At 40.9% G+C, this 15331-nt stretch overlaps 1 protein-coding gene across 1 annotated transcript in view; it reads right to left on the reverse strand.

The window, feature by feature from the left end:
* The window catches only part of NKD1 (NKD inhibitor of Wnt signaling pathway 1), a 103306-nt gene that overhangs the window by 18565 nt on the left and 69410 nt on the right, over positions 1-15331 (reverse strand). Inside the window, exon 5 of the mRNA XM_015873513.3 lies at positions 1725-1831. Coding sequence (XP_015728999.2) covers positions 1725-1831 — 107 coding nt within the window. The remainder of the gene's footprint in view (positions 1-1724; positions 1832-15331) is intronic.

Consider the following 15331-nt stretch of genomic DNA (forward strand, 5'->3'; position numbering starts at 1 on the left):
AAGCCGCTGCATACAAGTAAAATAAACAGCTCCAAATAGCTTCAGCATGACAGAGCTCAAAATACCTGGTTGATCTTCTGACTTGAAACCAATTCCCTACAGCAGTTACCCGTCTCCCTGTCCCCTGCTGAGTTCAAAGGCAGGCTCCTCTCCGTTGTAACAAGCCTGGCTGAAAGCTGCCAAGTGCCCCACACTCTACTGTGGAAACACCGTTTCATATTACACAAACATTTCCAGCACCTTTAAAAGCCAAATCGCGTTCACCTCACATTTAGACCCCTTGTCTCAGCACTCACGTTTCTGATTCTTTTACACCTTTTAAACATTTACCAATCGCGTAGCCCCTAGCTTACATAGTTAGAAAACTTTCATTTCCAGAACAAGGGAAAAAAATATCAATACTTGGTTCCTTGCCACACATTAATCCTTCTCTGTCCCTCACTGCCTAACATAACATCTTTATGTGAGGATGTGCTCTGCTTAGTTAAGAGCCATGGCAATCTTCCCTGCATTAGTCATGGAGCCTGGTACCAAGTGCTAACCTTTATGGCATGCCAAGAACTACTTGGGAACAAACACAGACTTTGCCGGTACGGTGGAGTTCCAGCTATACTGGCACCAACCATGTTGACAGGTGTCCTCTAATGTTCCAATAAGAAGGCACTGTTAATTGCAATTTATCATGCCTTTCCTGTCTGCAAATATCTGCTACTCAAAGGAGAATATAAAATGTGCCTACAAAGAAGAGTTATCGCTTTGCAAAAAAAAAAAAAAAAAAAAGGTAGGAAAGTCACCTCCCCCTGAAGGCACAGCAGCACCTAGCAACAGCTGAGCTGCCTCCTTTTAATCAGCCTAAAACAGTAAAAAATAAATTGTACCAGACTACTAAACCTGCTCCGGAGAAGGAAATGAGCGCCCAGCCATGCTGCAAGGTGGCTGCGTGGTCTTTTAAATAACAATTGAGGAACGCAAAGCTCATTACTGTGACAGGCTGACAGCACTAAAGGTAGAAATCTGCCATGTCTTCTGGAGCGTAGAGAGATGAAAACTCATGCTGTTTCTTGCCAGTACCAGAGCATCTTTCTGTTCACCATGACAGACAACCCTCTAGCTGGATGACAGCACGTTTCAATACTCATATTTATTAAATTGCTCCCTATACAAACAAAACCTGCCAACTGAGCACAATGTCTGCCAGGTTTTGTGTGTCTGCAAGAAAATAGAGCATCCAACTTATTGCCCCCAGGATCCTCATCCTCCTGCCATCTGATCAGGTGGATATACACTGTAGCATGTGAGGGTCTTTTCACTTTGGAGGCCCAGCCACAGGAGGCTGATGGATAAGGAAACTTTCACAAATATCTAAGTCAAGATTCAACCAAGTGCAACAATCCACACAAGTCAACCTCATAACACAGGAGGTGGCATAATAAATTACTTCTAAAAGGATCATAGACAGAGGATTAAAATGAACACCTCTTCTTCCTGTACATTTCAGAGCCTACCAAGGAATTATCATCATTCCGTTTAAACCCAGACATAAAACACACTAATCTAAAAGACCAATATCACCAACACTAAGACACTGAGAATTGTACCAGTTCTACTCCACCCCTTACCTATTATGCTGGAAAGATCTATATACATGCACTGTTTGATCTACAAGCTATTTTTCTACCTTAATTATGTCACTACAGAGAAACTTCAGAATACAGAAAACTTACTTCAAATTTTAGTTGCTTCTTGGAACCTGCGCGTGTGTCACTTTCTTTTTCTACTTTCTTTTCATCTCCACTGCAAACTCCATCTGTCTTCTCTGGAGGCAAAGCCACTGCAAAAAATATATTTAAGAAAAAAACATTTATAAGAAAATGTCAAAGCAGTCTTATATTTGCAAATTTGTCATCATATATAGGGTGAAATTGATTTCAGCAAACCCGTGTGAGAGGATCATTATACTTGATTTGCTTTTGTGTTCACTGCACATCTAGGATAATTTCAGCAGACAATCTAGCAACAGCTTTTGGTACACAGACACTCCTACAAATATCACCAGAGTCACGGGAGGTTCAAACAGAGTATTATGAAAATACAAGTCAGCAGAACTGTTATTGTAAATAAGTTGAATAATTTTGCAAAATATTGCAAGTATGTGACATGTTGCAAAACACATTGCATTCACCAGCAGCGACTGGAGTAGTGAAGCTGAAATGAAGTCCTCTTTCCTCTCCAGTTTCCCTCTTCAAATACACATAAACTGTATGACTTTCCAAAAAGGTAACAATAACCTGCCAAAATGGTTAAAGCTGTGATTTCTTTAAAATTATACATGGAAAAGCGTATTTCACCTAAATTTGAAGTTAAAACATTCTCACACTTACATGAGTCAGTAGTATTCAGAAGAAGCATCAAAATATTATCAGCTATCAAACACGTATCACAACACATCACATCAGCAGGACACATACGCTTCTCAAGCAGCTTAAAAGACAAATATCCAGGAACTTACTAACTGTACCTTTGGCTCCTGCAGGGGAACTCAGCCCTGCACATGATGAAATTCAATCTCAAAAATTGAATTCTGTCTAAAATAGTGTTATAGGAATATACAGAGATTTTCAAGCCTACTCTGGAACCTTTTAGATATACTTTTTTAGAACCATACACTTCTGCCAACAACGCTATGGCCATACCTCATTAAGCACAGCAGTAATTCTCTTTTCTCCCATCCAAATAAATGTTGCTAGACTGTGGTCCTGCAAGTCAGTACTTTTCCCTTGTGCTGCAGCATTTGCATGCATGCAAAAAAAAACCAAAACCCTCAAATTAACCTGCCTTAAATTCATACTCTCAGAAATCCCAAAAGCATTTCTGCCTCAGCAGTCACACTGCCACACTGCAGGCATGGACTGCAATATACACATACTCACACAGTGATAGACTTTGATTTCTACTCAGACACCACATTTCTACTTCCCTACACCAAACACAGCTAACTGGGAAGGAATAAAAAGAAAGTTCACATCACAACAAGTTTGTTTCCTTGTCCACTTAATCTGGTATTATCAGATGAGCAAAGATTGTTTATTAAGAGGTTTTTGTAAAGTGCTTACCAAAATGAAGGCACACACGATAAACATTATGTGCAATACAGAACTCTGGAGTATATCTGAAGAAGGGCCATATGTTTTACAATCTCTGTCCATAAATGCATCTCCAGATTCCTGGAAATTCCACACGATGCCGCCCCTCCTCCCCCACTTCTTCCCCCCCCCCTCCATACACATAGACCAACAATACCACAAACAAATACAAAAGAACATTTGGTTATCTATCCTAAGTCAGCAATGTTGCTTCATTCCAAAAACAGGAAATGAAGATGTAACATGGGCATTCGTAACGAGCAGTTACATAACAGTGGCTCTTCCTAACAATTAAATGTGTGCCTGGATTTTGAGTGGCTCCTTTGTGTGAGTGACCAGCTCCCCACATGGACAGATTTAACTAACCTAACAGAAACACTTGCATGGGGAACTTTTACAATCCCTCACAATCTGTCTCTAGTGAATGTGAAATAAATGAACGTAAGTCTGGTATGTCCCTTAGCTTTGTTGGAACACTGGACAACTTGAAGAAAAAAATCCACCACATCACAAATTGTACAAGGATATATGTAATGTCCAAAAGACTTCTACAGGGGTCTTTTAACTCACAAGGGACAAGCATCTCAAATGACATCAGCATCTCACACTTTGGGCTTTGAGGAGCAGATCCTGCACAAGGTGACTGTTCCTTGCCCCAGTGCTCTGCTTATATATGTATTTTCTTTCTGTTGAAGCATCTTGAAGAGCATTCACCACTACGTTTTTGTGCTGCTCTGACAGCCACCTGCATGTGCATGAAGCACCAGAGCTCTGAGGCCACGGGGTTTGTCAGAGAGGAATGATGCCAAGGGCACAGAGTTACCTTCTGGGTTCAGGAACAGCCCTTCCACTGGCAAGTTTAATAAACTTTCTGGATGTACAGTACGCGTGTTCAGATAGGAAGCTTTCACTTTAATGTATAATTTATGTAACAGAGGAAAAATGTGCTCTGACAAATTAGTCTTCTCAAAAAACAAGAGTTCAACTATTGGGAAAGGAGAAGATACTTCTTGCACTACGCTCCTTGAGAGAGTTTAAATACTGTATGCCAGAAATTATCCTCTTTGAGCTTTGCTGACCTTTGATCTGAAGAACTCATTGGCCTTGCTGCTCCAGGGAATTATCCTTTGAAATCAGTTATTCATTTTGGAGCTCAGATGAAATAGGGAAATCTGGTGATCTCATCCTGATGTCAAGTTTCATTCAGCACGGAAAAATGAAGTCTAAATGAGGAAATTTTAAAGGAGAATATGGAGGTATTAAAGTGATATTTATGAGTGATCAAATGTGTTTGCCCGCATATCCTTGTGTGCTGTATCCAAATCCAATGAACATCTAAAAATATATAGACTAGAATATGACTGTTTTGTCCAAGGAGAAAAAATATTTGGTATTCTGCCTCTATACTTAGTTTCAACTACAGACATGCTCTCAGTTTCATGAAGGATACAAACACGTGCTGAACCTACTTATAAATGAAATGAGAATGTCTTCCTGGGACAGTTGAAACTGGCAGCCCGTAAACAGAGATCCACCAGTGAGCTGCATGCCAAGGTTCAGCTGTATTCACAATGTGAACTTCCTTTCAGCTCTGCCAATGATATCAAATGAGACCAGACAAGATTGCTATCTCAAAGGAGCGTGGAGAATTAATAGACTGGTGTTTCCAAAGTCTAGGCCATCAAAAATAGGTCCGCATATGAAATATCTGTGCAAAAATACTTACCTACCTCCCCACTCAGATAACAAGTCCTGACAGAAAGAATGCTCTGTACAGATTAATACACTGAGAAGCCTACCCTTGTTGTTGTGGGAATCCACAACAAGAGAAAATATATATATATTTATTGCTTCTTGTGGGAATAACCATATGCTCTCAAAAACAATGTTCCCTAACAGAATGTTTCATGAATTGAAATACTGCATATGTTTTCTTTATGATGTTCTCTTTTCTTGTTCATTATTAATGGTCTTGTATTCACTTCTATAACCTTAAGACACTATAAAAATGCGTCTGGACAATATTTGAAATTGGAAAGACAATAAAGGAAAAATATTAACTTGGAAAAATTGTGAAATACCATTCTTTCATGAAAAACAAACTGACTGGCTTAAGTGTACTAGCAGATGTTTCTCTCTAAGATTGTTAATTACTACCACACAATTGCTCATAATTGAGGGGGTGAGGAAGAGAGGGAGAGAATGAGCACCAGTTTAAAGGTATAAAGGATTATCCTTGAAGAATTAAGTCCTTTTTTTTTTTTTTTTTTTTTTTTCCCAAAGATGTATTCATTTCTATGAAAAGCAGTGGGTGATAATTCCAACTGCTCCTTAGGAATCTGCACAAAACAATAAAAAAATCCTGGATTGCTGTGCTGAGTGCACCGAGTATATCATATCAAATACAGGCAGTGAAAGCTTTCCTCCTTCACTTCCATCTTATATCTCAGAATAGGAGGGGAAAAACAGACAGCCAAAACTGGGCTGCACTCAGGTCAAAAAGTGACTGTTAAAATTTTCACTCAGGTGGATTCCCATTTCAGAGTTCTCCAAATCTCATCTGAGCAAGGCACCGTGCTTTTGTAGCAGATTATCTTCTTTCTCAAAGTAAGGGCAACTTCACTCTGTTTTTCAACTTTACTGAGCATTTTAATCATCAGGATTAGGAAGATCTTGTGCCCAGAAACAAAAAAGGATGCAACTGTGATGAATGCTCATGGCTAAGTGACAGCTACCAAGGCAAAATTTACACAGCAGTTATGAGAGCCCAGGCTGAATTCAAACTACTTCAGAGCCTATTTGGGATGACAGCCATTTAGAAAGGTATTTGATGGATCACAGGCCTTAACTCTGAAAGCAGAACTATGGGAGATGCTATGCAATTCCACAGTGATAAATTATGACTGGATGTTAGGTAACTATTATCTTAACGTCAGGGTCATTACTGAGTAATTTTTGAGAGAAAGCAGAGCAAAGGTAAAATCAGAGAACTGACAAAAATGCCACCTATGAAAGTCAGCATCTGGTATAAGTGAGACAAAATCTTCTAGAGTAAAATATTATTAGACTTCCCTTCAAGTTGGATAGATTGGATTCTAAGCAATTCTTTAATCCTGCAGAAACAATGGGACTGTGCACATGGGGAAACAACGAACCACTCTCTAGAATCTGAGTCTTGTGAGGGAGAAGGATAAAAAAAGGAAAATGTTGAAGTAAATAGACAATATCAAGGCACAGAGATGAAGTCACAAGCAGTTTGGTAAGAGTTCAAATGGAACCTCAGTAGCAGTATTGGACAGGTGGAACTGATTGTCCAAGTGAGCTCAGTACTAAAATTCCTATTGATGCCAACAAGGCAAGGGTTTCACTTCCAATTTATAGATGTAGCAGACACAGCAGAACTAAAGAGTCAGACAAAGAGGACCAAAGGGATAGAAAGAGAATCAACTGTGTTGCTGTTCTTGAAGTCCCTGATGTCTAAATTATCTGGGTCCGTCAACATTTTTGTCATTGCCAATCAGGTTTGACAAACGTAACTGACATTCTTTGCTGAATGCACAACAACCAGAGGAGTAACAACTATGTTTGATAGTTCTTGAGAAGTCCCATAGTTAACACTTAAACTCACTTTCAGATCCCATTTTTAGATTCTCTTGGAGGCCAGGAATTAAGAAATATCATCCCCAGTAAGCACACGTGTTGGTTCTATTCCATAGGAGTTGACTGAAATACACCCCTGGTGGAGATAGCTTTACTTGAGTGAAGGTCCTCTTCTCCAGTGGCTAATGTCCATAAGCAGAACTGGACTAAGTAGTGAGTAACATTCCTGTTCCACAGCCACCAGAAGAGCGAATACATAGAAAAACAGGCTCGTGCTGGGTCGCTGCCAAAAACATGTATTCAACTTTCTCTGGCTGAAAGCTGAAGCTGATGAATTAGGCACACCCTTCAAAACAACAAAGATCAAGCTGCCTTCTCTGAAACTTACTGTAGGGAAATTAATTGTCCATTTTAAGTCCAGTGGGACAAATCAAAACCAATTTACCAGGAGTTGTACCAGCAGTGCTTCGTACTAGTCAAGGACAGGAATTTTAACCTGAAAATATGGAGAGAAGCCATTTTCTTCTGTTCCAGCATTACTTGTTGGTCACAACACAAATTAAGGGTTTGATTACACATCACAGAGCAGAGAAAAAAAAAAAATCACAATGTTGCTGCCAGCGCCCAACTGGACAGAGACATTAAGCACAGAACAGAGGAATGGTGATTCAGAACATGTGATGGCTTGCATAAAAACAACAACCCAAAATGTTTCAATCATTCACGCATCAGACTCTAGTTGACAAGTCACCACTAGGACATCTCAGAATTGCTATGCTGAAGATCACTCAGATGTTATCACAAGGCATTTTGTCTCATGAATAAGTAGTACTCAGACTCACAGGTCTGCGCAACACCACCTCCCACAAAGCATCAATTCACATCAGCCCTGATAACTTCACATGTATAAATCCACAAAGCTCAATATAGAATCATCAAACAAAAACATGTTTAGTTCTGGCATCTTGTTTTGGACATCAGGTTGAGGGGCAATTTTTTATTTTCCTACCACAAAAAAAAAGTTTTGTACCAAGGATGCAGGCACAAAGGGCAATACAGTCTCTCTCCTCTGCTAACTAGCACATAACTCATACAGCCTTAAACACTAAACCCAGACCTCTCGCACTCTCTGTAGAGCAAGTTTGCTGAAGGGAGGGAGTTTGCTGAATTTTGCCAGATTATGATTCCCATTTCCAATTAGTTTCCCAACTGGCTGTATTTCATCAACAACTGCCAGATTAAATGCCTTACTTGACCATCTTCACCTAATACACTTTGATGTTCAGTTCTCAAGCTTCAAAATACCTTTTGGATGAAGATCAGACAGCACTAAACAGAATTACTAATTAATTAAGCAAAGTTAAATTTTAAACACTGTTTGTTGTGTTAGCCAAAAGCCTGAACAGAACAGTCTTTTTTTTTCCCCTTCCTCATTGGAGATCAAAGGAGATAATTTCTCCCACCCCTCCTCTACCTAAAAGGAGGCTGGTGAGGGGGGGCGATCTCTATAAACTCTGGTCAGAACAGTTCAGGATGACAACTGTAGCTGCCAGATTTGTGTTTGATCAGTGGGCATATCAAAAGCCACATTAACAGAACTCAATCTGCTATAACTAGACGTGCCATTTAATGTCGGTAAGTACTTCCTAAGTGAAAACTGTCACTGTCATATGGACCGCTTAGCACTATCTAACAGTGCTATGTGTCCCTGGAGCCCTGAATGGACCTACAAAGTGCTAAATTCTGTTGCTGAACAGTGACAGATGGGGACACCAAGTGATCATTTGTAGCTTAAAGCAAAAGAAGCCAGACCTCTCTTCTCTAAATACGGTTATGCAGTGATCTTGTTTAGTAACTGGTAATAATTTTGCTTTTTAAAATCTTTTCACAGTATAAGCTGCAAATATGCATGTTCACATAAGTTGTTCCGTCTTTAAATTCTTGTCTCTTCAGATTTTTTCTTCCCCTGAGATTCACAAAGGAAGAACAAGAAGGAAAAAAACAGACACTACATAACCCTTTATTCAAATGGAGACTGAGTAGGTAATGTTATTAATAATGCAGGCTTTGATATCAACTCGTTCCCATCTAACTCAGATGTTCAATGGGAAAATCCTGTTTCCACCTTGCTATGATAACGGGGCCTCTGAAGGTATTTGAGCTGTAAGATTCATTTCATCAAAAATGTTTCCCATGAAGAACATCACTCTGACTCACAAAATTAGTCTTGTATAGAGAGCAGTGCTGTGGACCTGTACTGCAACATTATTTTGGCTGTGCTGAATCAGATGCACCTCTGAAAAGCTCTCTGATAATTAATATTCAGTAGCAGGTTTGGTGTTCCCATCTGCAGAGTCCTACATTTCACTGCAAGAGGAGGGGAAAATGGAGATTCATCCACAACACACCATACGAATAGAAAGCAATATATTAACTAATAGTCCCACAAATACGCATACATGGACAAGCATGTTCTTGTCACATTCAGATGTGGATGAGGAATGGTACTGAGGTGATACCTCACATTCTGTAAAACATTCAGAGAAATAAACTTTTATCTAAGCTACACACCAACAACTTACTTAAAGTCTAGAGGGCACACAGGATCTCATAACAAGAAATTATTTCCACACAGCAAATACACTATTATTAATAACCACTGAACAGCCCAAAGATCAGAATTAGAGATGGAAATCTGCTGTGCTGCACACTGCTTAAAATGTATAAGTAGGCACAGTTTGGATACAGTCTGGAGCATGCTTACTGGTGAACCAGCACATCCTATTGTTCTAGATAGCCCATGTGTTTTGCAGCCCAAGAGTCAGCTTCCCCCTGCAGCTACCCTTTTGGTAGAAAACTCTGCAATATCCTCCTAAACAGCATCATAGTGAATTTTTGTTCAGACATAATGTCTTGAAATCTGGCCTGCAGTTACAACTTGCAGCAGAGCCTAAGCAGCAGCCACTGTACGGCACTGGCAGCCTGTACCAGGCACAATGGGTGCTCGGAGCAGGTCCTGGAATGTCCTGCTGCAGGCACGGGAAGCAATCTTCATCCCAACAGTGCTTTGCCAAGAACATCCTTTTGCACCTGGATGGCTCCTCTCTCTGTAAGAACTTTACAGAAAACTTACCAAGTTGGAAGGGACCCGCAAGGATCACTGAGTCCAACTCCTGGCTCTACACAGACCACCCAAAAAATAAAAACATTTTTTGAGAGCCTTATTCAAATGCTTGAGCTCCAGCAGCTTGGGGCCATGCCCACTGCCCTGGGGCAGCCTGTTCCATGCCTGCCACCCCTGGTGCAGACCCTTTCCTTAACCCCCGACCCACTCCTGACACAGCTCCATGCCATTCGCTTGGGCCTCTCCCTCACCAGGCTGGCAAGTGCTGGATGCACCCCAGGTACACTTGGCCTTGCCAGCTTCCAGGGCCCACTGTTGACTCAGATGATAAAAGGGTCTGCAGTAGCACACAACATTCTCACCTAGAGATCCATAAGAGGGACTGCAACTTTCCCCTAAATAAACTTCTTGTGTGCGCAGTTCAGGGTTCCTGGGCTCCCCTCAGCACTGAGCCCCATGCCCAGCCGCCATGCTGCTCCAGAGCCCCATGAAATTCCTTGGGTAGCAGCTCTTTTACTTCTGGGTATCTTCTTTTAGAGCTACGATTCCTTCTCTCTCTTTTCGTTACCCTGACAGTTTTAAATCCTTTTCAGTACAAAGCTGGGCACTTTCTCTAACATCTTTTACCAGTGAAAGGACCTGGATTGTTGGATCAGATTTATAAAGAAAGAAAAATCTGATTTTTATTTTTTTGGTAGGCTGGGGGTTGGGACTTTCCATCTAACAAGAGCAGCTGGACTCGGAGCTCTTTCAAGAGCAGAAATGTTGCTTCGGGTTCATTTCCACAACCCCACAGTGCTGCATTTATTATTTGCTTTTACTCACAAACCAGTTGTGGTTACAAAAAAAAAAAAAGAAACAAAAAAAAAACAAAAAAAACTCCACCAAAAAGAAAAACCAACGCTCTTCCAAACAAATTACATTTTATCTTTCTCTCCACAGGAGAATAAGGTTGACTGCTACTTGTGCTTTGAGGTTTGGATATGATTGAGATGAAACATCTGTTGAGAAAAAAGGTGTGGGGCGGACTTTTTTCTGCTAAAAATATCATGTCTTTTTTTTTTTTTTTCTTTCCACCAAACTTGAAACATGTGATGAAATTCAACTTTTAAAATACAACCCTGGAGCTACTTGAAACTATAAAAGTCTCCTCAGTATCTGAGGCAAGTCAGAATTTCCACTGTTCAAGCTGGGCTTTTATGAAGAGCAGACTTTAGAAAAAGCTGTAATCTGTCTAGGTAACAAAGGGCACTTGTTCTGCCTGGTGAGGTAAAACTTTGGGTTTCTGTAGCTACTGCAGCAGAAGTGGAGTTGAAGCACACAAAAGCACCCTGACTGATACACACTTTGAATTTGGAGCAGCAACGGGCAAAAGCAATACTCCTTTCACTGAAATTGCCTCTATACGTCTGCGTGTACATGCCTGTGTGTTTGTAAGGTTCAGAAGATGACAGGTTGTTGTGTCTCAGCTCTCCAGCGCTAAGGTTCAGGCAGTTTCCTAGCTTGGCAGCTACCTAGCCATCCGTATACAATGACAGCTCCTGAATTAAACGCCAGATAGATAGCTCCTACTTCTAAATGCATGACAGAAATACAAGAACTATTTAATCTTGCCATAAACCGTACCCTCCCATTGGGCACACAGAGATAGGAAACCCCTCCAGGTAGGAGGGCCTTAAAGGAGCACGCACAGGGGACCTAAACAAAAGCCTGTTGAAGAAAGCTATCAAAATCTCAGCAAAAGCTCTGAAACTCTGTGTCAAGGTCAAGTGAAGCAAGAGAGAATGGGCAATATTAGGAATATCTCAGAGTTAAAGCGGGACTTGCCTACTGAATACAGCATTCAAGGTTTCATGTAAAGGCCAGAGGACTGAAATGAATATATTATCTTCTGAAATAGCAAGGGCCAAAACTTACTTCAATTACATGAGCAAAATCTGGAATAATTCCATGAACACCAGCATGAGAGTACTATCTGGCCCCAAATCTTTGCCTGGAAATATGCTCTAGTTTCACATGAGCAAAAAAGAGAGAGTCACAAGAGAGTCAGAGAAGAATGGCATTTTGACTCACTTTTCAAAAACATGTTTAATAAAACCTCCACGAACTGTGGTCAAAGCTACAAGAAAAATAACTGGTAATAATCGTTGCTGGGAAATTAAAAGTAGAAAAGGATCTTTGTTCTTCAAGTAGAATAAATGAAACCACTGGTATTCATCATGTTTCCAAAGAAATTGTTTTCAAACTCCAAACTGACTTGTTCCCATATTTCATTCTTTGTTCTCAGTGGTGTACGTCCTGGGGCAAAGTTCAAGTACATTTTTATACTGCTGTACACGTACAGTAATGTACCTTTACCTCTGCACCATACATAAGATCTCTCCCAGAAGCTCCTGAGCTCATCAGTTTGCCATGTGCACCCGATGCCATACCCAGCACCTAAGCCCCAGCCTCACAGAGCTGTCACCACAGCTGAAGCAGGGGAGCAGGACCAGCAGAGCTGGGTAGCTGTAACCCAGCCACCTGGGCTGGTGATGACTATTTGACAGCCCTACCCATGGGCAGCCAGCTGTGCACCAGCATGCACTCCTGTGAGCGCCATGATTGCTACCCAGCTTATATGAGCTCACTTGGATAAGCCTCTACATGCTCCTTCTCTGAATCACAATACTGACAGCTCGAGAAAAATGTCAATGTCCCAGACTGATTTGGTGAGTCCTGGTTACTCAGGCCCAGAACTTAAATCTCTCATGCACAGAATATGAGTCTCATGTCACTGGTACATATTTATTGTCCCTGTCTCAGTCCTCCTACACAAAGCTTCCCTCAGGCTTCACACAGTGGTGTGAACAAGCTGTTAGATACCACAGTCTGCTGTCTACGCTCACTTTTGGGATGTGGAAGGTAACTGCTGTAAGTGTCCCTCTCTTTGATAAGATCTCCTAAAAGCTATTACCTTTTGCTCTTTGATTCTCCTGCTTCTCATATGCATCCTTGAGGAGAAGCAACCCAACTGACATCTAGACATAGGTTTTCACCAGCTACAGTCCCAGGAGACTTTTTGTCTCCTAGAAAACTTGTTCATGACTGCCACAGAGCTGTGAGTGAATGAATATACTTATTGTTAATTGATCACTTTTAATGACAACTCAGAAAGAGCACTAGCTTCTCTATGCAAGTAGGAAAAGTTGCCGTTGTATGTAGAAGGAAAAACTATAGAACACTAATATTGTTATAAATGCTCAAACACAAATATAATGTTATTTTAAAAGCTTTCCATCTGTAAGGTGTTCACTAAGTGTCAACTTTTTGCTTCTTGAAGTACTCGTTCACTTCCCTTTTCATTACCTTGGTTTTCTACAGAAATACTTTCTATACTTCACACTAAATTAATATTAAAATCTGGCTTTCTTCAGTCACCATAAAGAACAGAGACCACTTGTAACTGAGGAAAGTTTTACAGTGTAGTATATTTTCAAATCCTCTCTCCATAACATTCTAAGGGATAGGAGAACAGGCACAGATGCAAGAAATCCCGGGCTCTGTTCTCAGCTCTGCCACTGTGTCCTTGCATTCAAGAATAACAACTTCCCAGGACTGCTGAATGATCTGAACATAGAGATAACTATAGAACTATTACTTACTGCAGGTGTGATCTTCCCAGTCAACTGCAAAGAATTAACAACCAGACCAAAATCCTCAAACCACAAACAAAACACACCGTTTATCAAAAGCAACCAGGCAGCACCAGAAGGAGGTGGGGGGCTGGCAGCTACAGAGAGCGATACCTATGCACAGGGAACAGAGCAGAAGAGCATGTTCCCTGTGCACAGCAGTCGCTTGGTGCGAGGGGCAGGATCACTGCTGAGGTGACAGAACAGCCCATTCTGCACCCCACTTGCCAGCATGGGCAGGAGCTGTTAGACACCACAGAGGGCCATTCTGGAAATACCTGGAGACCACTAACTCTTTGCACGCAGCTACAGACAGCCATTGGATGGCAACAGCCTTTCATCACTACTGACCTGGCTGCACTTGAAACAGCAGCTCCAGAAGCAAAAGCTTCTGATCCAAATACCAACCCCCCTCAAATGGAACAGCTAATGTTAAGAAGCAGTTGTACAATTAAAAAAAAATAAAAACTAAGTGCCTCATGCCGTAAGATTTTCCTCCCACTCATGGCAAACAGCCTACCTGCTTTTATAATTTCCTGGATCTGTGTATGACCACAGGAAAACTTCTGCTAATCCTACCAGTCTCATGTTCTTTGGTGACTTTTATTCTAACTGCCAAACTAAGCAGTTTTTTCTTGGCACTTTCCACTGCTCCTTTCCCCTCCTCCCTCTGTGCTCTTTGGTACTTCTTCCAGCTCACGGTCACCAGCTTATCAGCTGCCAGTCCAGCAGGAACTGGCTGTGAGTCGGACAGGGGTGGCTGGTACCAATGGGACAGCCTAAAGCTGAAGGTATCTCTCCAATTTGTTTCATTTTGTTTTGTTTAGTAGCAATGAGTACATAGGAATATTCTGACACACAAAAAAAACTACCATCAGTGAGCAAATGATCTTCAGAGGCAATCACGTAGCATATACCTGTGTACAGCAAATCCATTATAAGAGTAGAGAATTAGCAACAAGTCATTAAAATGCTGAATTTACACACAGCAACCACCCCAGGCTGACCACACGAGCACTTTGATGGTAGAATTATTTGCCCTGTTAGCAATATTAGTGGTGAACAGGTATCTGGTTTAGGATCATGACCAAAAAAGGAGATCAATAGTACTAACAACAACAGTACAAAGATAAAGCAACTTCATTTGTGTACAAATGCAGTCTGTGTGTTTTTGTAGATAAACTGATGTTTCATGAAAATACATAGGAAATTATTTATGCCTTAAAAAATAAATGAAAAATATCATAACCAAAGGCATTAACTAGGAAAGTGCATGCAGCTCAAAAAACTGCTAGTTCTTACAGTCTCATAGCTCAGCCTAGCAGATTACGCAAAGGTGTTGCAACTAAGAAGAACAAAGCATAGTAAAAAGTATATTGTGTGCAAATAGCATTTCCATAGCATGCTTGGTGCATCTCCAGCCTTCTGTCAAGAGAAAAATAATCAAGATGTCATCCTTGACTAACATATGAAACAGGGCACAGATTGCTATCAGATGAGGCAGCTCCTCTGACAGGTACAGGACTAGACTGATCTGACAGACGTGTAAGATTTCTAGTTAGCAGAAACACTTAAGTCATCATTTTCAGGAGAATGGTGACATGAGCAATCACATTACCACATACCTAATTTGAGCGATAAGTTTTGTGTCTCCTGAGCTTAGAGATTTCACCTTCAACTCCAGAAAGCAGTTGATGCGGACTGATAGCTATATCCCACTGGGTTCTACAGAGGTTGTATTGCCAAAAGTAGGAAATTGCCTCATTTCTGTGATCAGTCTCAGAGTGGGA

Source organism: Coturnix japonica, chromosome 6 (genome assembly GCF_054131305.1).
Source record: "Coturnix japonica strain WE chromosome 6, WE-NBRP24, whole genome shotgun sequence".
NCBI classification, from domain to species: Eukaryota; Metazoa; Chordata; class Aves; order Galliformes; family Phasianidae; genus Coturnix; species Coturnix japonica.